Source organism: Juglans microcarpa x Juglans regia, chromosome 1D (assembly GCF_004785595.1).
Source record: "Juglans microcarpa x Juglans regia isolate MS1-56 chromosome 1D, Jm3101_v1.0, whole genome shotgun sequence".
NCBI lineage: Eukaryota > Viridiplantae > Streptophyta > Magnoliopsida > Fagales > Juglandaceae > Juglans > Juglans microcarpa x Juglans regia.
Genome location: NC_054594.1, coordinates 39,447,597 through 39,469,049, shown reverse-complemented (window position 1 = coordinate 39,469,049; position 21,453 = coordinate 39,447,597). Strand labels below are relative to the sequence as shown.

Below are 21,453 nucleotides of genomic sequence, written 5' to 3'. Positions count from 1 at the left end.
TTTTTAAGTGGTTTATATTCGAGGAGACCCTTCACTTCAGTTGCAAAGTGTCCTCACCTTGGGACTTCCACGTATACGCCTATGACAACAGATGACTTGGTCTTTTTTTTTTTTTTTTTGTAATATATGGTTTCATATGTGCATTGAAATGTGCTGGATTAATCAGAAAGAGAATATGCACAAGGAGTGAGGGTGTCCAATGAAGAGTTTCACCTGACTGGCTGTGATCGTGCCCTGCCCACTTCAGCTTTCCCAGAAATAAAATCTACAAGGGGTTTCGATAAAATAAAAATGGTTGTTGGGTTTTGGAATTCTGTCCATTTCAATCCAGGATCTTCACTGGTGGAACATGCTTATAGAGTCTAATGGATTCATGACACTGCAAGTTTTGCCACAAACTGCTCATCGTTTACCAGAAGAGACTATCAAGGGGATTTCTGGCTTTAATACTTGCCCACTAGGAGAGGTGCCCCCACACTCGCATGAATATGCCCTTGAGTAGAGTTTAGAAAAAGGATTTAGCAAATAAAAGGAAACGCACTTGGAAACATATATAACACTCTCGTACTTTCCTATTATGAGTTGAATCATTAGTAGCATCATCATCATCATCATCATCATAATTTATAAAGTGAAAAACAAGAGTTTCATCTGCCATCCAAAGGTCTCGACAATATGGTGGCCATGCAAGCTAAAAAGCGCCAAACCTCACATACATCAAAACAATATAAGCATAGATATGCATACAGCATAAATAAAAGTCCTCAACTTCAGCTAGCAAGGGATGCACATCAACACCAGTAGTAAAAACCTTGAGTTCAAGCGCCTATTTATCAATTATTCTAGGGGATGAGTGCTGATAAACAGACCACAGCTACTGGTATTAGCACTCCTGCCAATGCAGTTTCTATTCCTGCACCCAAAAAGAAAAAAGAAAAAAGCGTATTATGGAAATATATATAAGTTGGAGGGTAGTCTGTTATGAATATAAAGTAACAATACTCTAAACATTAAAATAAAAGGGTCGCATGCACCTGACGACAACATTGCAGGTTACCGAGTCAAGTAAAGTTGTCATGAATCCATTCAATCCGGTGAGCTCAAAGTAGATGCAAAGCCATCAAAGTTGGTGCAAGGAATTATGGCTGAGAGTTTCATATTATCATTCATAACTAGCCAATTCAGAAGCACAAACTACTGACCTATCATTATAAGACCAATAGACTTATGGGTTTGTTACGTATTTGCCTACTAGATTTCCTTTTTTGAATTTTGACTAGAAAATTTTCAATGCGTGCATTGCAGATACATGTATCCAAATATTTCCATCCTACCTTTTCAATCTAGTCAGGTCACTTGCACACATCTGTCCAGGAGATCAAGCTCATGGTTCCCCTTTCAATTTGTTCCATTAAAAATGTTGGTACCAATGCAGGACTTGTTACTTCTGACACATACAAATAATTCACTGTTTCTGGGACGGAATTGTGAGTACCATCATGTCTAATTTTTAATTTCTCCACAGCCACTGCTGAATTTCTTGTGAAAGCATAAGAATATCTCAGATGGCTTATCAGCCTAGTTGACGTGGTACATATCAACTTGTGTCATTGAAACATATGTTACAATGTACAATATATCATTTAATTATGTAGAATTTCCAAACTGAAGTACAAAAATACAAGGAAATAAGAGGCCTATACTGCACCAGACAGTATGAAAAGAGAATATAAAACAGTTTACATGATGCGTGTAAAAACCTATTGAGTTCTTCACGCTTATAAAACTGAAATTACAGTAGGATAAGTAGATTTTACGTCTTGTGATTACTCAACTGATAAAGCTATATAGAATTAACCAATCTATCATTTCATTCACAGAACTTTGTGAGCATAAGACAGCACAAGATGAGAAATAAATATAAATTTTTAACGTAGGTATGAGAAATAAATACAACTATTGCGTCTTTAATAGAAAGAATTAGAGCTAACATACCTCCTCCTCGTCATCTTCATCCCCACCATCTTCTTTGTTCTTCTTGAGACTGGTAGTACCTCCCTCCTTGCTGATGGGTAAATTCATTGCTCCAAAGGGTGTATCTACATTAATATGCCCTTTCATGGAGTAACCAGTGCCTTTTCCTCTCATCATGTCCCAAAGTGCAGAGCCAAATTCTTTAGGCCTGAAGGTGATGGGAAGATCAATGTAACTTATTCCATTCTTATCAAGTTTTGTGGATTTTGAGAGTTCTGCACCTCCAATGCTCACATCAGCAAGCCAAACCTCATAGTCTAGTGAATTTAGTCCCAAGTCAAAGTCGTTCTTATTTTCCAATTTCACATGAAGAACTGCAACAGTTTCTTCAAAAGAGAACCTCTCAAATTTAATTTTCTCAACATCAATATCAGGCTTGTATGGTATGGGCATCTCTCCAGTTTTCTCAAGTGGTATAGTCAGCCTACCAAAAACAGGCACGTCCACAAGGAAGTCAACCTTGATCCTATATGGAACTATGCTTCCAGGCTTGATATCATCATATGTGTTTTTTATATCATCATAAACTAGCTTAATTGGAATTTTGACTGTCTCCTCTCCATGTGCTTTGATCGTCCCGGCATCTGGGATCAACCCTGAAACTAGTTTCCTTCCATTACTCTCAACCAAGTAGTTTATGTCAATCAGCGGGATGGGGACGGGATTTGGGTTCTTTACAAGAACATCAACAACAATCTCTGCCTTTTCAAGATTGATAAGAGGGATGTGAATCTCAGTAACATCCGCAGTTGGCTTTCCAAATCCAATAGCTCCCTCAATCTTCTCGCCAATGTCATGAATGAAATCCTTCACCTTCTCAATAAATCCCCCTTTCTCTTCATCTTTCTCATCTTCCTTGCGCTCTTTGTCCTTAACATCCCTTTCAACTACTTCAGGCGTATCAGATGAAGCCATGCCTTTATAGCAACGAGATTTTAGATGTAAAAAGAATTAGTTGGTAGAATAACCAGGATAAAAGAAGCAACAATTAAGTGGACAACATGGGCAAGCAATAATGGATGAAATAGGAGTGCACTTGTATTATTGATCAAAAAATGAAATTCCACAAATCCACATTCTAACCACAAGCAATGCCTAGATTCTACAGGATTAAAACATACATAAGAACGCAGACGATTGCTTTCCTTTGAAAAATGCATAAAATATTGGCTCAATGTCATTGCTGCTCAGATCAAGAAATTGCTTTTATATCTTTAAAAGGTTTCGACATACAACTTTATCACGGGAATGCGTCACCCAACTTGCATTTTCTCATTTAATCATGTAATAAAATTCCTCTCAAGAAAGAAATCAGTTATATATCCAAATGTGACTAGAGGATTAAAAGGTGTGAGAGTCAGCACCCCCTTTTTTTCTTTATTTTCAAAGAAAAACATAATACACTCAGAAGTGGCACTGTTGTCTCATCCAATCGAGTTAGCCATACCAACCATATGCAGCCCTATCCTGTTAACTACTCTTATGGGAGGTGCAAATTAAACAGCTAATTTGATCTAAAGCCATCAAATTTAAGGATCCGGAAATGCCAACCAGTCAACTTCGAGAGCAACATCCAAATCAACATCCATTTATCCAGAAGAAAAAGGAAAGGTACAAAATTGCATATAAATCAGATCAAAGATCAGGATGCGGATCTGCAGAATGCACATGATGGTGCCCTCAAAATGGAGCAAGCAACCGAACAAGTTAGAGATCACATAATAACAATAATATGCCACAAAAATGGGAAATCGCGTTCTTTTGATTGGTTTGTGAGAAGGAAATGAGCGAACCGCGATCCAAAAGGGTAGAATTAGATCTATAGTAAGATCAAACAGATCACAGCAGTATATTTGATTCTGATCACAAAAAACGAATTCACTAAATCGCGATTAGCAATAGCAACGACGAAAAGACGACAAGTTAAATGCAGAATCAGAGGTGCATATAAAAATATATACACATACCTGGAAATGAAAATGAACGAATTTGATATGAAATATCTTTGTTTAGGCTCTGGTAAAGCCGCTATCAGAACAAACGTTAATATAGAGCGATATGTGTGTGTGTGTGTGTGTGTGAGAGTGAACGTAAATGTAATTCTGATGATAGAATTTATTTAAAAATAATAATAATTCTGAGTCATAGAATTGCCGACAAGTCTTGGGACTGGGCCCCACTTCGTGATTACGCGGCTATCGCTACGTGGTCTCGGACATTTAAGTCGGTTTGGAGCGAAAGATTCTCATTATTGAGAAATGCCACAGATTCACACCTTACGTGTCAGTTTTTTATTTTAATCAAAACCCGGTTTGAATGCCGCCCTCTCCATTCCACACCGTTCCAAAAATTCAAAACTAGCACTTCAAAAGTTTCACCCTCCAAACATTTCATTTCAGTTAAGAAAAACTCCCAAAGAAAAATATCAAATTAAGAAAAATAGACAAACGATACAATAAACTTTCACCAAATCGATGAGAAATTACAGTCTTTTAACGCGTAGGGATATATATCAGATAACTACTCCGAAATGACCCAATTGCTAAAAAGACGACCTTCAAACGGAACAATGAAAAGGAAAAATAAAAAATAAAAAATCAAGTTTTGTTGGGGGTCTTCTTCAGCGATTTAAAGCCTTATCTTCAACTTCTTCCACTACTTTTCATTCGGCTGCCAGTCATCTTGGATTTGTCCTTAAAGGCGAAGAAACACTTGATTTTTTTTTTAATCAAATGCCGAATCCGAAGTGTTGTAGCAATATTACTGGTGTTCTCATCCAAAGAGTCAGCCAATTAAGGATATTTTATGACGGGAGAGAGATAGTGCTAAATTTGGAAGCTGAAACGGATGGGAACAGAGAAGATAAAGGAAACAGAGGAAAGTAGCAGGTAGCAATAAAATTAGACCTCCTACAGATGCAAGACGAAGGAAAACTCGCAAATTTCTTCTTTTTCTTCGGCTGGACCTCCACCAAGTCATTCGGCTGAAGTTCAGAACTTTCCAGATGAAGTTCATTCGACGACAGAGGCGCAGATGAAGTTGAGGGGCGTTGTCGCATCTGGAAATGAGAGAGGGAAAAAAAATCCTTGCCGACACGTAAGGTGTGCCCCGGCTGTAGTTAAATAGTGGCTTATGCGAATATTTTCTCGAGATGGAAAACCCGAACTCAACCACGAGCGATATCACTAGCCTTGGCAAGAAATGGGAATGGGGATGACTTCAGAGTCTCAGACTAAGTGACAATAAACATGTAGAGAAAAACGGCCATCTTGGTGGCTGAGTTACCAAGGTAGGAGACATCAAATTTCCCGAAAGGCACGGGCCCTAAAAGCGTGGTCCATCTCTCACACTCTATACCGCCACCCTTTGCTCGATCATTTATCCTCACTCTTAGCTTTAAAAAAAACACTGGAAATCAAGCTCGTAATAAAAGCTCAGCCTTTGCAACTCAGGATTGCAATCTCTCCACTTGAGTTTCTTTTATGAAAATGGGGGTTATTCTTGCACTCACTTGCCTTGATTTTTCAAACTTGGCTCCAGAGAATGTAGAACAGTTTTCAGCCCTTAGAACTTCTTAAAGCTTGATTACCTGCACAATGACTGGATGAGCAGATTGTGTTGCCAGTTTAAGTGGTGATTCTTTCTTAGTAGTATAGACTTTGTCGCCACTCTCGTTTATGTAAAACTGGAGATACATTTTCACTGGTAGTTCTATCCACTGCTTGGCCCAACAGAGTCTTCGTGCTAGGGTTTAACAGAGGGATTTCGTGAGAGACATCGAAGGAGAAAGAGGGGAGGAGATAGAGAGAGAGAGAGTCGAGCGATTTCGGGAGGGATTTCCCGTGAGAGATCGAAGGAGAGAGAGAGCGAGAGAGTCGAGCGATTTCGTGACAGGTTTCTCGTGAGAGATCGAAGAGGGGAGAGAGAGACAGAGAGAGAGAGTCGAGGTTTCCTGTTATGCGTCCCCACTGTCGCAATTGATGAACCCTTACGTGACAGCTCTCGGTCTCTGTTAAGACGAGCTTCGTTTGCATCGTCAATTTATCCTAACTCAGTGTTATAATTTTTTTAAATTTTAATATAAAATATAATAATCAATTTAATTTTTTTAAATTTTAAAATAATAATAATATTAAAAAATAATATTCTAATAATATTTTATCATCTCAACTCAACATCTAAACATAATCTTAGAAAACCGAACTGAAGCGCTTCTATACTCATTATTATTCATAAATTTTAATAAATCTCATTATTATTTGCAAGATATTTCAATTCATTTAATTTTATCTCTTAATTTAAACAGAGTTTAATAAAGAGAAATAAACCATAACCAAATCAACGATAACGTGTTAACTGCAAAAAAAGTCTAGGTTTGTATAGAATGATTGTTTTAACTCATTTCAATTTATCTTATCGTTATAATTTTTTTAAATTTTTATATAAAATATAATAAATAATTTAACTTTTTTAAATTTTAAAATAATAATAATATTAAAAAATAATATTTTATTCAACTTTAATTAAAAATCATCTCATCTTATCTCACTATCCAAACTAACTCATAATTTGCATTCTTTTTTTCCCTACTTCTAGTGATGGATAGAAAATTGAAAAGAAAAGCCAAAAAATCGTACCCTTTGATGTAAAAGGACCACTGAAATATATACATACACACATACAAAATATCCATTAAAGACTATTTTCAGCATGAACAATGAAGTATTTGTGAATTTTACATTCAATAAAATCTGTGAATGAATATAACTTTCTTATTGTTGGCGACTCATTTCGTCAAATATACATTTGACTTCTAAGCTACATGCATGGTTCTCTTATTTCAATTGAAGAACGAAACTGGAGAGAATTCTTTTGACTCAAAAACTCTCATATAATGCTGCCGTTGGGGATGACTGCACTATGAAGAACAACCACAATTCCCTCACTGATCATGTACCCATTGGCTTCACTGTTCCCTTCTCTGACGCTGTCTTTGTTTATAATCTGCATAGAATTACCAATACATCACTTCTATATTCGTCACATAGGAAAAGGCCCCTAGTTTAGAACACATAAAGGACAGTGAAGTGCGAAGAAGAGAAGCCACATACTGATTCAGTTGCAGGTTTTAGACAGACATTCACACAAAAAAAGCTTAAACAGATAAAGGCTCAATCAATACTTTCTAGGTAGCTCCAACCATGCCGAACTTAAAAAAGATGTCCAACAGAAAAAACCCTGTTCTATCACTCTTCTGCAATCTATTTTAGAAACGTCAGTGCTCAGTCTGTGCATAGTACATATTGGCATTGGCAATAATAATAATAATGCAAGTGCATTGCAGGAAAAATCTGAAAATGGATGGGAATATTAGATAAATGATGTTGGTTTAGCTTGTTAGTCTAAGAATACATATAAAATTTCTTGATAGTTAAGCTTTAATATAAATATTAATGATGTAATGAGATTGCTGTTGAGAGCTAATGACTATTTCTTGTACTTTCCATACCAAAACATTTCTGCCAATTCTTGCATTCTTATCTATAATGGCCTTCCTTATTTGAGTATCTTCGCCAATTCCTATAGGAATATCTAGGCCCTTCCTGTCCACGCCACTCCGCTGAATATCTTCCATCTGTGGATCGAGAATGCACACTTGCACTACATATAAGATAATCAATGGAGATTTGAAAAGAACATTCATGAGTCCATCTGTGAGGAGGATGGGGGGCTAAAATGTTTTATTTTTGAGTTTATAAACACTCTCCACGATGCCAACAGAGACATATATGGATAAACATTTAGAGCCATCTTACTTGATAAATATCAGAACCCATGATCACTGAGTCCTCTATTACAGCCCCATCTCCAATTCTTGTCTTCATACCGACTACTGTACCTTTGATCTTGCACCTCTACTCTTAGAAAGGTTAGAAATATATTAGAAACAGTAATTTAAAGCACGGTTTAGAACAGAAAAAAATACATGGTATGCATGCATTATAACTTATTTTCCTCTTCTATGTATACGTTTTTGTTTTCATACTATGTAACTGCCTATCATTGAAATTTACCATTGCAAACTCTAGAGGCAGAGAAAGCAGTTCCTTACACCGAGAATGCAACCATCTCCAATGACGCTGTCTATTATTATAGCATCAGTCACATGAGTTGGAGGCAGAACCCGAGGTAAAGTGTAGATGGGAGACTTTTTATCAAAGAAGCTGCTATGAAAGGATGAAATTTTTGTTAGTTTATGAGGTGTCCAATATAGGCACAGACATTCACTGGGATGATACTTTCAGCCCTTTTCTGGTATTAAAGTTACTGACTTAAATGCCATGTCTGCTTTCTTTGTACTTTCCATATTTGCTAGGTAGAATGCTTCAATGCTCCTCATGTCTTCCCAGTACCCATCAAAGAGAAAAGCTTGTACCTGACTATCACGAAGGAGGAGAATCTTCTTATCAATTGCAATTAAAAAGATAAAAATAACTAGAGTCTACCACAGCATCATTATGTAGGGACAGAAAGAAAATAGTACTACCACATTTGAAAATAAAAGCAACATGGGAAGGGCATACAAAATAAGTCTGACCTTCATTCCTAAGGATATTGCACCTGGTATTACTTCACTTGCGAAGTCATTTGCCTTGGGAAAATGTTCTCTTAGAAGCTTTACCATTATATCTCTATTAATGACATATATTCCCATACTTGAAAATTCTCGATATGCAATATCATTGCATTTCATTGGGCTTTCCTCCTGAATTTCAGAAGTAAACATCCTCAGAGAACTCCCCCAAAAACTATAAAATTTAAGCAGTGCGGAGCTTGGGGGGAAACCTACTGAAACAAAAGTGATTGGCTCACTATCTGACTTCAATCTAAACTCTAGAACTTGATTTTCTGAATTCAATCTCAAAATGCCAAAATTTGGGTCTTGCTCTCTCCCAGCACTCAATGCTGCAATAGTCATGTCAGCCCTGCTGTTTCGATGTGCTTCTATGATTTTCTGGTAGTCCATTTTGTAGAGATGGTGGCCAGGAAGGATCAGAAACTCAGTCACGGGATACTCTTCCATCAACCACAAGCATCTTCTAACAGCATCTGCAGCTCCCTAATATAGAGAAGGAACATGAATATATGCATTTATATAATGAGAAATGATATTTGCAGTTGTGGAGTGCACAATCGCCATGCAATTTCTTTGAAAAAAGTGATTGTGCAGCTTTCGCACTCTATAACTGTATGTAGCATTACTCTTATATAATATGACATCAAGACTAACAGTATAGAGAATTATATGCTTTTAAACCTGAAACCAGTCATCGTCTTCAAGGCTCTGGTAAGCAGTGATAACTTCAACGAATCCCTCTTTTCCAAGACCTTGTACAGCATAAGCTCTGGAAAGGTGGGAATTGAGAGAAGTTGAATTGAATTGAGTGAGAGCATATATTCTGTTTATGTTACTGTTAATGCAGTTGCTGACCACTGCATCAACGAGTCTGTAATTTGCTGCTATAGGAATGGCCCCTTCTGATATTTTCTTCGTCAATGGGTAAAGCTTTGACCGCGATCCATCTTCTAACACAATAGCTGCTACACTCTGACATCAATCAATTCACATATGTTAATCCAGAAATACTTAGCGGCACTCTTCCAGAACCATGCCAAAGCAAAACAGGTTAAAGTGCTTATAACGAAGTATAAGAATATGCATGAGGAGAGAACATTAGGTAGTAGTAAACTTTGGACCTGATTAGTTGAGGGAAACAGCAAATTGGGATACTGAGGCTGCTGTGAATTGGATATGAACAATCTTGGAGGAAGTGTACAATGGAACTTTGATGTACGTTTTCGGCGAATTCTTGCTGATCCATTAATGGCACCATTTTTTTGGAGATCCATGGATATAGGAAGAGAAAGCTGCAATATCACCATGAGAAGAGAAAGCAACAGGAAGCAATGATATGATATGCCACTCTTCTTCTAACAAATTATTTTAATCTCTTTACAGTATATTGCTTCGCTTGTTCCCTACAACGAATGAGATTTAATAGAGAGAATAAGAATGGAATACTTTGGTTTGATCTTCTTCCTCATGGCTACTGGAGAGGAAATCTTCCTTGCATTGCCCGTGGGTAGGAGCTGGTTTTCCGACCAAATACTGTCAACATTTTCTTTTTAGTGGATCCCAAAATATAAGCATGAAGCTCAGCTAGCATCAACCTTCTCAAAGAAACTTGTTTTGTGGTGTTTAACTTTGATTCTAAGTTTCTTATTGCCTTTAGATTCTGTAATCTTTAACAATTCTTTTGCTTTGTTAGTTGAATAATGGTTAAGCAGATGTTCAAGAAGAGCAAAAGAACTTGTACCGGAATGGCTCGTTCAATATAAAATCCCAATGCAAAATTACCAGTTTGCCCAGATAACCCTTTGAAACAACTATAGAATTGGCAAAAAGATGTTTCGCATTGTATATAGCTAGAACACGTTTTGGCCTGTCATCAATTTCAGAGTCAAGTGTTTGAGGCTTGTGTCCAACGTCTGCATTTTGGAATTGAGTAGTATCGAAGGCAGGCATTGTCTCAGCTTTTGTGCTTCAAGCTTCTTGCCCATCTCAAATTCGACTAATAAAATAGGTTTCATCCTCCAATTGACAGTTGTTTCTTTCAACCCTTTGCATCCAGAGTTTTGTCGAAGCAAATTGTTAACCAATTAAAGCGCAATCACCTTAGAAGTTAACTTTGGCCTTCCAGCTCATGCTGGTCCCAGAATTCAATAAATAAATATAAAAGTAAGGCTGCGCTTAGATGTTGAGCTTGAATTAAATTTCCTATGAATAATATTGAATTGAGATGATGGAATGAGTTCTGTAGAGTCCACCTAAGATGAGTTTAGATATGTTTAGATGTTGAAAAATGATATATACAAGTCTCAAATGTACAAGTCTAGAGCAAGCCCTTTATAAAAAAGATGATCCCATTATGAAAAAATGTGAAAAACTCAATTTTTCTTGATGAAGTCCATATTTTTACAAAAGACTTGTACATTTGGAGTTTGTACCTAACATTACTCTTGAATGTTAAGTTGACTCTAGATATATTTATAGGAAGTTAAAAAAAAGTTGTGAGTCCTACGTATAAAGATGTTTTGAATTGAGATGAGTTTAGTGATTTGAGAGCTAATTATTTAAATATTAGAACATATCTAAACCGAATTCAGCTGAATTAAATGCAATCAACGAACCAAATGAGCCCTAAATTGCATAGATCGAGATTTTTTACAATTTTTTAATCAAACCACTTTTTACAATTGAGAGAGATGGCATATAGACTATACTACTTTAAATGTTAGTGTCAATATTACCTATGGGCAACAGTTAATGCAGAGTTCATATGCTGGATCTATTTCTCTACAAATTATAGAAGTGGTTGGAATTGCAAACTATTGGGACTTCACAACCAAAAGCACAGCGGACAGAAGCCACATGAAACACAACCAAACACATAAGCAGCCATATAAAGGATTATTGAGAACAAATTACAGAAGGCAGGAATATGCAACCACTTTTTAACAAGAGATGCGTTACTCACTGGTTTGTTCTCTGAATTTTATTTCTTTGCAAAAAGAGAGAGATGACAATTATATCTGAAAAAAAAAGCAAGGGAGCCGTGTAAATAGATAATTTCTGATTCTAAACATCAAGCATGCATCTTTTCCTGTGTGTCTGAGCAGTTAGAGCACTTTCGAGGTGCGGCAAAGCAATCGATAAATACTCATTATTCTTTGGGATGATGTGGCTACCCTTTGAAAGTCCCTCAGAACTCTCAACATTGAGACATTCTGGCAGTTGACAAACGAAACAATACGTCTAACTGAGGAGAGAAAAAAAAAAAACTAGGCATCATTTCATGACATCCAATGGTCCCCAATATTCCTCACTTCAGATGGTGCTCAAACAAAGATGCCATCTCAATCTGCATGACAAACAAAGTTAATTGATGTGAGAACTCAATCATCTAAAGAATAAAATAATTTTTTTTTTTTTTCTATAAGTAAGAAACTTTATTGGTTGAATGAAACTAGGCAAAACCCATGTACAAATGAAGTATACAAAAGAGACACCTGATTACATTCTAGAAAGCTGAAAAGGAAGCAAAAACTCATGAACATTCCCTCTCTTTAATAAAATTAGCAGAAAACCATTGGACCAAAGAAAATACTAAAAAAGTTCCATATTTCCCCCACAGCTCTCTCCTTGTTGTTGAAGCACCTCTCATTTCTTTCCATCCATATACACCACAATAAGCACAAAGGAACTATCCTCCACGTCACTGCCAGTTGAGAGCTATGATGATGCCTATTCCAACATGTTAGGAGTTCCACCACACTCTTGGGCATAACCCAAGTCAACCCAGCTCTACTAAATATACCAGCCCATAACTCCCTCGCCACCTCGCAATGCAGAAAAAGATGAATCGATTTACCATTGTTCTTACACACGTAACACCACTCCATTACGATCATCCCACGTTTCCTTAAATTGTCAGCCATCAAAATCTTTCCTAAAGCTGCAGTCCAAGTAAAAAAATGCAACTTTATACCCTTCCATGGAAACACGATGGGCTGATGGTCTGTCAGCACCTTATAGAAGGATTTAACAGGAAATTTTTTACTCCCCGAATGTTTCCACAGCATTCTATCTCTCCTATTTCCTCCTATTTTCTTGGTATAAAGATAGCTGAAAAAACCTGTTATCTCCTCAACTTCCCAATCCTGCGCATTTTTGGAAAAAATCATATTCCAATGCACTATACCATTGGCTCGACACAACACATTTGACACAGCAGCCTGCTGATTTTCAGCCAATCTGAAAACACCTGGAAAAACAGAAAATTGAGCTCTCTGACCACACTATTCATCAAACCAGAAACTAATTCTTGTGCCCTCTCCAACCTCAAAATTGATGTGTTGCAAACACCTTCCACCCCTTTCTAAGAAATTTCCAAAGGCTCACACCATAAGTCCCCCTACCCTCCTTGGAACACCAAGCCCCCCAATCACAACCATACTTCCGATCCACGACCATTCTCCACAACGAAATCCTTCCAATTGGAATCTCCACAACCATTTTCCTAATAGAGCTTTATTAAAAATAATCAAGTTACGCACCCTCAAACCTCCCAACTCCTTCGGACTGCACACTTTTTGCCAACTCACAAGATGAAATTTATTCTCCTCACCCATGCCGGCCCCCAAAAAGCTCTAAATAGTTTTTCAATCCAATTAGCCACCCCCATCGGTAAAAGAAATAAAGAAAGAAAGTACATAGGAATATTGGAAATGATACTTTTGATAAGAGTTAGTCTCCCTCCTTTTTATAGGTAGAGCCGCTTCCAACCCGACAACCTTTTTTCTACCTTCTCTATAACACCATCCCAAATATTTTTTGCTTTTAAAGAGGCTCCCAAAAGAAGTCCGAGATATTTTATAGGAAGAGCAACCACTTTGCATCCCAACAATTCGGCTAGAAGGTTGATATTCTCCACCTCCCCTACCAGGACCAATTCTGTCTTTCCGAAGTTCACATTGAGTCCCAAAACAACTTCAAAACACAAAACAACCCTTAAAGCTTGAATCTGTTCGCTGTCCACTGTCAGCATCACAGAAAATTAAAATGTCACCCGCATACAATAAATGGGAGATGGATAAAGCCTCATTATTAATGTTACCCACTGAAAAACCGGCAAGAAAACCTCCCCTTACAGGAGCCTCCACCATGCGACTCAAGGCCTCCATTACCAAAACAAAGATAAAATGAGGTAACGGGTTCCTTTGTCTCAAACCCCTTGAACTCTGAAAAAATCCACAAGGTTTGCCATGAACTAAAACAAAAAACCGGGCAGTTGAAATACAATGTTTAACCCAACCACACCACCTATCTCCGAAGCCACATCTTCTCAACATATATAGCAAAAAATCTCAGCACACGTGGTCATAAGCCTTTTCCATGTCCAACTTGCAAGTAACTCTTGGAATACCATCCCTCAACCGACTGTCCAAACACTCATTTTCTATAAAAAATGAATCCAAAATTTGCCGACCCCGTACAAAGCATTTTGAGGTTTGAAAATTATTTTATCCATCACCAAACTCATACGATTTGCTAACACCTTCGAAATGATTTTATAAATCCTGCCAACCAAACTAATAGGACGGAAATCTTTCAACTTAATGGCCCCCGCTATCTTTGGGATGAGGGCAATGAAAGTAGGGATAAAAGACTTCTCAAACTTGTGACTAAAATGAAACTCACGAAAAGCCCGCATCACATCATCCTTCATAGTGTCCCAACACTCTTGAAAGAAAGCCAAAGAAAATCAATCCGGGCTCGAGGCTTTATCTTTGCACATATCACTCACCACCTGCTGCACTTCAGCTTCCTCAAATGGTCTCTCCAACCAACTTGCTACACTAACATCCAGCTGGTCAAAAAACAAACCATCCAATTTAGGACGCCACACCGCAGTCTCTTTGAGAATATCTTCATAATAGTTCACAATATGGTCTTATATATCCTCCGGGGATTGGTGCACCATATTACCGGATTGGATCACCTCAATGCCTGTGGGAATTTGCCATGTTGTGAAAGAACTTATAACATTTGTCGCCCTCCTTCAATCACGTCATCCTAGATTTTTGCCTCCAAGAAATTTCTTTCATCAACAAAACATTTTCTATCTCCAACACCACCTCAATCTTTCTCAACGAGGACTCCTCATTGACTTCCCCAACTTCTAGAGAATGTAACTCATTCCAAAGAAGACTTTTTTGCTCATCCGTATGTCTAAAAACCTCAATATTCCACTTCTTTAAGCCCAACTCAAAGGCTTTAAGTTTACCGGGCACAATAAAACGAGGGGTACCATGAAAGGAATAGGAAACCCACCAATTCCTCACCTCTCCTCAAAACCAATCATTTGTAGCCACATATTCTCAAATTTGAAGTAATGCCGACCCCCATGAATGCCCTCACAATCTAACAAAATGGAAAAATGATCTGAGCATACCCGTGACAATCTTTTCTGGCTTAGATCCGGATAATGTGTCTCCCAAGAAGTAGAAACTAGAAATCTGTCCAACCTTGACCCCCCCTCTACTGTTAAACCACGTGAAAAACCTCCAAACCAGAGGAAGATCAATCAAGTTAAGATAAAAAATCAGCTTCGAGAAGTCTTCCATCGCCCTTGTCAAAGAAGTAGCCCCCTCCCTCTCACAAGGAAAGCGTACAACATTAAAGTCCCCACACATAACCCAAGGTAATTTCCATAAATAATACAAACCTGCCAGTTCCTCCCACAAAGAGCTTATTTCTCAATTTGCATTAGGCCCATACACTCCTGCAAGAGCCCACCTCCACCCATCCTCAATATTCTTGAATGAACCAACCATTGAATAGTTCCTAATACAATTCTCAACTAACTTCACCACTCTCATATCCCACATCAACAACACCCCTCCTGAAGCACCCAAAGAAGCTAAATAACTCCACCCAAGCCTTCACAAGAAATCCCCACACTCCTGTAACTCCGCCACCTTTTTCAACATCCAATCCGAAGATTTAGAAACTGGGTTAGGTGGAATAGCACATAGTGGGGTAGGACTACCCAACTCATTCTTATCGCCCCCATTCTCACAAACCACCATCTAAAAGCCATATGAAGAGTCGTCTAACCCCACATCCCCTGTAGCTCCACTACCTTTTTCAACACCCTTCTGTAAGCCATCTAACACCACTTCCCCTGAAGAGCAAGCCAACTGCGACTCACCAAACAGCACCTCTGATGTATTCCCGATGCCACCATCGACCATTCCACCCAATAAAAGCTGGTCACCCATCCATGGGACAAGCTCCCTTGAAGGTACTTCCACCAGTGGAAGGTTGGACTGCGCTAAAGGCGCCCTGATCTCCCCATCAAAAGCAACCCTACCGTCAAGCTCTTCTATCAACTCTCCTTCCTCGATTTCCTCCCGCCGATGTGACGGTACCAACCCACCAAGATGATTGTCAGCGACCGGCGAAACTTTCTGTGCCGAGACTAGGTCCGACAGATCACGTGCCGGTGCCGTGGGAGAGCGGCTAAGGCCCTGGATGAAACCCGAAACTTTTCCATCCAAACCCATTTTGGGCCTATTCCCTAGCCCAGCCTAGCTCCCTTTGACAGCCCAACTTGATCTGTAAAACTGAAGCTCCCCCTCACTACATTAGAGCCAATCCCCGACCCAAGCCCACTGCAAAGCCCCCTTCCCCTTAACACACCGTTTTAGCCATTGTATATTATCCATCAAAAAACCCACTTATTGCTCAACGCCTGAAGCACCCTTACCTCATTCAAACCCACCACGTCCCTACCACCCCCCTCGCGACTTTGTGCATCAGCTGAAATAGAAGAGCCACCTGAACCTGGCAAACCTGCCCTCTTTGCATGCTTCGCGGCTCGAGGCATCTCCATCTGACCTTGGAGTACCTCTCTGCACCACCGAGAAGTCGACTTATGCACCATCGTCGATGGTGGAAGCACCTGTGGAGAACCACCTTCTCTTCCAACCTCCTTCAACGCCCCTGCCTGTTTCATCCTTGCCCAAGCCACCTTTATCTTTGTTTTCCTCACACAAAACAGAGGATGGAGATAAGAGCTCTTTCAAGGTCTCATCGAATTCCTCCCACCCTCCCCTTCCTCCCTTCCGGCACCATGATCAAACTTTGCTTCTTCTCGTGACCGAACTCCGATAAAAAGGAGAACCTGCCAAAGTAGTTGTGGCACCTCTGCACCACAAGCACCTAATTCCCTTTTCTACGAGTTCTAAGAAACTCAAAGGATCCCACTGAAGCAACACATTCCCTCACCATTGAAGCCAACCACACCAGAGCTTCGTGATCGACAGAGATGTATTTCACCACGCGGCGACTACTCTCCATCATTCTACACCACATCTCGTTTTCCCTCTTAAACACAAAAGTCTTGTGATCAATAAGAACATTATGCACAACCCCATCACAACCATCCAACGCGACAAACAAAAGAGAACAAAACACTAATCACTACAATATTCTTTCGCCATTAACATAACACCACCAACGAAGTAACACCAACGACGTGATATTTCGCATGTGTACGGAGAGAAAAGTGTTTAGGAGAGAAAACTAAGCAAGTGTGCATAAGAATAAAATAAATAATACACATCCATAACCAATATACAGTATAAGGAGTATAAAATCAGTAGAAAGATGCGTACAACAACTAATCTACTTCCCAATATTTTATTTTATTTTATAAGTAATCTGTCTCCCAATATTTTAATTACTCAATCAAAGGAAAAATATGGAAATAGAGACATTGAAAATATTAAAAAACTGAAATCAGATTATTATATTTAAAGTGCTCAGGTCAGAACTAAAATTGAACATAGATGCCATGTTTGTCAAACCTTATGATTTACACAACCATACAACAATGAGGATTACATATTTGCATCTTAAATTCTAGTCCAGGCTTTTGTTATTAAAAATACATTGCATTGGTATCATCATTGTGACATTGAGACAAAATGAACTTAAACATTCCAACTCACAGCTGTCAAAGCAGTCTCGGAGCCCTTATTGCCAGATTTCCCACCAGCTCGATTTAATGCCTGCAATAATTATAAAGGCAACAGTCAGAGATCACATCTCATCTAGCGGCACTCTCCTCCCCCCCTAAAAAAAAAAAACAAAGGCAGCCTTAGGGAGTTTCCCATTTACATTCACTTTAACTACCAGATTACCTGCTCCATGTTATCACAAGTCAGAACGCCAAATATGCATGGAACTCCTATAAAATCATGTAGAAAAAGCTTCAGTCTATCATTAGGAAGCAAAACATAAGCTAAATTGGATATGACATCAATGTAAGAATGACAGCTGCGACATTCCATCTCATTTCACCAATTTAATAGCAAATTCAGATAGTTTATAGATCACCTTGCCAATGCGCAAGGACATACAATTGATGTGTGGGCTGCTTAACAACATAGTGAAAAGAAATAAGATGCAAAATTGATGTGTAGCTGTACTTTGTCTTGTCCTTCAGCCAAAATAGCTATCAAAAAATTAAAAGACAAATTTCCAAGCCCATTCAAGAAGCAGACTCAGGGCCCTACAAGTAAAGTAAGTTTCCTACGTGAAAAAGATATGTACATGCATAGACATCGTAGTCTAGACAGACACCCATGGGAGAACCATGCAACAAACAAGATGCATTTTTCTTTCTTTCCTTCCTTTTTTTATAAGTAACAAGATGCAAACTAAAGCTTCCCCCCCTCCCCTTGTTTGTTTGGAAGTTACATATGCACCCAGAGGGTCCTGATCCAACAATCTCACCCTCCATCCTTGTCATGAAAGGGGACGAAGTGGTATTTGAGCTAGAGCCCGTTGCCTTTTAAGCAAACTATATATGTAATATTGCTACATACAAAAGCCGGATTCACGCAATAATTCTTTATTTTTTATAAGTATTCACGCAATAATTATTAGATCACAATACAATATTCCCATCTACTGCTATAAAATAAAATCAGCTCAGCAACTAATACAAAACACAGAGACCAACCTGAACTTAAACCTGCTGAAAGAACTCCAGATGCTGCCGAATTAGCAACAGCATCATAGTGGGAAGTATCACCTCTAATCTAATGACAACAAAAATGGTTCATAAATTAGGGCACTCATTACAAGCATGTTCTCAACATAGTGAGTTAAAGAACCCTGTCATTGAGAGATATTATATCTCATCAAAAGATTTTAATCAGTGGCGCATCAACAAATCATACCACTGCTCCAATACATAAAACTGCATGATATTTTCCTGACTTCCCAAGCCTTTCTGCAGCAATACCAATTTCGAAACTACCAGGAACCCATACAACCTGATGGACAAAGCGAAGAAAACAATTATCCATTGTCATAGTGTTATCATGCAAAATTAAAACCACATACCAAGCTAACAATCACAAGGCACAAAATCCCTGTAAGCTTCAATGCATTTATCCAAAAAGCGTGTCAACAAGGGATAGTATGAGGATCAACACCATGACAGGAATGTTTAAAGAAGGATGGTTGTTAAAACTAAAAAAAGGATGGTCACGGTGATTTTGGCTTTCGATCTTTTGCATGCTTTGACAGCAACGGCAATAACTAGTCACAACTACTACTTCCTCAATGACTGTACTAGTTTAAGAAGATGCTATACTTAGCCACAACAATCAAGATATTTGCAAAAGTCTACGTTCTATAACTCTCGTAGATACTGTGGTAACAGGCATGACAACATATGACAATTAAGTTGTTTTTAAAAGAGTGGCTACATACATCGATGTCTTCATCTTGGACAGAATAGTTCTTGAAAGTAGCCAACGCTCCTTCTAACAGTTGCTTTGTCACAATCTCGTTAAATCGTGCTACAACCTTCAATAATCAAAATTCAGTGAAACCAATATCGGAAGTGAAGGGAAGCTAATGCTACCCTAAGCAGAATCATATCATTAGCCAGAATTAAATTTTCGAGGATTTCACAGCCAATTTCGGAAAACTGCAATTCCCCAACAATTACAGATATGTATACAAATGATTTTTTTTTTGTTACTCGAGTTATGTGTAGGTCATTCAGAGTAACTGACCACGGCAAAGCGAAGACCCTGAGTTCTGGTGACAGATCCTGTCAGATATCGAACTGCGGACGTTTTTACAAAAGACGAGCGGTCATTCCTCTCAACGGAAACGCAAGGAATCGTTCCTGAAATTAATTCATTTTTAAAATATTAAGCATATACATGCAGAACAGTGCTTTTTTGCACGAGGGACTGATTAAACGAAGCTACCTTGCGCAGAAAAGGTAAAGGAGAGAGATTTTGACTCGTGAGTAGCAGCACGTTGAAGTTGTAAGAAAGTACTGCAACTACCATTCCCAGGATGATGCCTATGATGCGTGGGCAAAGAGAGGCGCGATTGGTGGAGGGGAAGGGAACACTCGGTGGAAGCAAACGAAGCCATTTTTCAACCAAACACTAGTGAGAGCCTTCTGAGAACAGAGGACAAGAGAAATAGTGAAACTTTAGACATAATACTAGTCCAAAGGTATCAAAGCCAATGTCACTGAATCTGTTCGGCTGTATTTCCTAACGATAAGATTTATCCCAAACTGTTCTTTAACAAAGATTATAAAAATATAAACTTTTTTCTGTGGCTGAATTTGCAACCTCGCGGTCGACAGGAGAGGACTCGCTAGAACCACCAACTGCTAAATCAATACGCCTCGCAGCACAGAACTACAAGTAATGCCAATCAATCGGCTTAAAAAAACGGAAGATCTGGGAAAAGCTTACCTCGAAGAGCGGCGGGTGGTCGAAGGCGGCGATGGCTGGGAAGTGTCGCTAACGGTCGGCGGTGGAGAATGAATGAGGGAGATAGATGCAACATCGCGGCTTCAGTTTAGTTCAAGGTTTATTATAAAATCTAGAAATTTACCGTTTCTGCCATTTGTGAGCGCGTGATCAAAAACTACCGAAAAGATTCAAAACGGTGAGTTTGATAATTGAAAAATCCTTTATGAAAAATACAATGGACTACGACATCTAGACAGTGAGATGGGATGAGATAAATTAAAATAATTTTTAAATAATAATAAAATTATTAATTAATATTAAATAAAATGAAATTATTTCATCAACTCTATATCCAAACTAACCTTATTCTTATTCTATTATGATAAGCTGGAATTCTTCATCAATTTTTAAATTTATTTATTTTAATAAATAAGAAATAATTTAAAATGATGGAAAGTGTTACATTTATAAAATAAGATAAGTGTATTGCTATACAACCTCTTCTAGCACGATCTCAACACTCTTGAGTTACGTGTATTTTTTTTTTTAAGTCAAACGTGCGTTTTAAATCAGTAAATTAAAAAAAAAAATTCCCCCCACCACCCCGCGTCCCACTCTCCCTGCGTTCCCCCCTCCCCCAGCTTTCTCAGCCCAGTGCAGGTTCTCTTCCGTACGACTTCGTCCCAAGGCCGGCAGTATGGTACTTTATGCAATTTTTGTTTTTGAATTAAGTAAATCCATTCAGGCAGGCAGGTGGTTGCATCTTCTAATTGTTGAAATCCCTGCCCAAGCAAGCAGTCCACAATGGCTGCTTGCTGCTCAACCTCCAACGCCCAACTCTCAACTGTCCATTGAATGCAACAATAAATGCATTCATACGTAAAGCAATGCATCTATAAATTGAGGCTTCTGGCGAGAGTCTCAAATACACCCAAGAAGAGAAAAGAGAGAGAGCCTGGAGAGCTCGGAGAGAAAAAAGAGAGTTGAGTTGAG

General features: G+C 38.5%; 3 protein-coding genes across 8 annotated transcripts; all 3 read right to left on the bottom strand.

The window, feature by feature from the left end:
* Positions 1-550: 550 nt before the first annotated feature.
* On the bottom strand, positions 551-4,154 carry LOC121256922. Its single transcript, XM_041157728.1, has 3 exons — positions 4,002-4,154; positions 1,996-2,951; positions 551-913 (listed from the first exon to the last, which is right to left on the bottom strand). The coding sequence occupies exons 2-3, from the start codon at positions 2,947-2,949 to the stop codon at positions 908-910; spliced, it is 960 nt and encodes a 319-aa protein (XP_041013662.1). The 5' UTR covers positions 2,950-2,951; positions 4,002-4,154; the 3' UTR covers positions 551-907.
* A 2,538-nt stretch (positions 4,155-6,692) lies between these two features.
* LOC121256887 (inactive glucose-1-phosphate adenylyltransferase small subunit 2, chloroplastic) lies at positions 6,693-10,554 on the bottom strand. Of its 5 annotated transcripts, none has more exons than XM_041157692.1 (9): positions 9,793-10,341; positions 9,353-9,643; positions 8,885-9,154; positions 8,633-8,800; positions 8,367-8,470; positions 8,147-8,261; positions 7,851-7,949; positions 7,544-7,669; positions 6,693-7,038 (listed from the first exon to the last, which is right to left on the bottom strand). In XM_041157692.1, exons 1-9 carry the CDS (start codon positions 9,976-9,978, stop codon positions 6,922-6,924), a joined length of 1,476 nt encoding a protein of 491 aa, XP_041013626.1. In that variant the 5' UTR covers positions 9,979-10,341; the 3' UTR covers positions 6,693-6,921. The 5 variants fall into 5 exon arrangements, 4 of the variants coding, with proteins under 4 accessions (XP_041013626.1, XP_041013634.1, XP_041013613.1 ...); XM_041157700.1 differs by having other exon boundaries at positions 8,147-8,258; positions 9,793-10,340; XM_041157679.1 differs by having other exon boundaries at positions 8,633-9,154; positions 9,793-10,342.
* Positions 10,555-11,977: 1,423 nt separating this feature from the next.
* LOC121256867 (6,7-dimethyl-8-ribityllumazine synthase, chloroplastic) lies at positions 11,978-20,604 on the bottom strand. Of its 2 annotated transcripts, none has more exons than XM_041157661.1 (9): positions 20,461-20,604; positions 19,957-20,156; positions 19,756-19,871; positions 19,448-19,543; positions 18,910-19,005; positions 18,690-18,768; positions 17,866-17,912; positions 17,674-17,733; positions 11,978-12,017 (listed from the first exon to the last, which is right to left on the bottom strand). In XM_041157661.1, exons 2-9 carry the CDS (start codon positions 20,126-20,128, stop codon positions 11,979-11,981), a joined length of 705 nt encoding a protein of 234 aa, XP_041013595.1. In that variant the 5' UTR covers positions 20,129-20,156; positions 20,461-20,604; the 3' UTR covers position 11,978. The 2 variants fall into 2 exon arrangements, with proteins under 2 accessions (XP_041013595.1, XP_041013600.1); XM_041157666.1 differs by having other exon boundaries at positions 19,957-20,153; positions 20,461-20,600.
* Between the last annotated feature and the right edge of the window lie 849 nt (positions 20,605-21,453).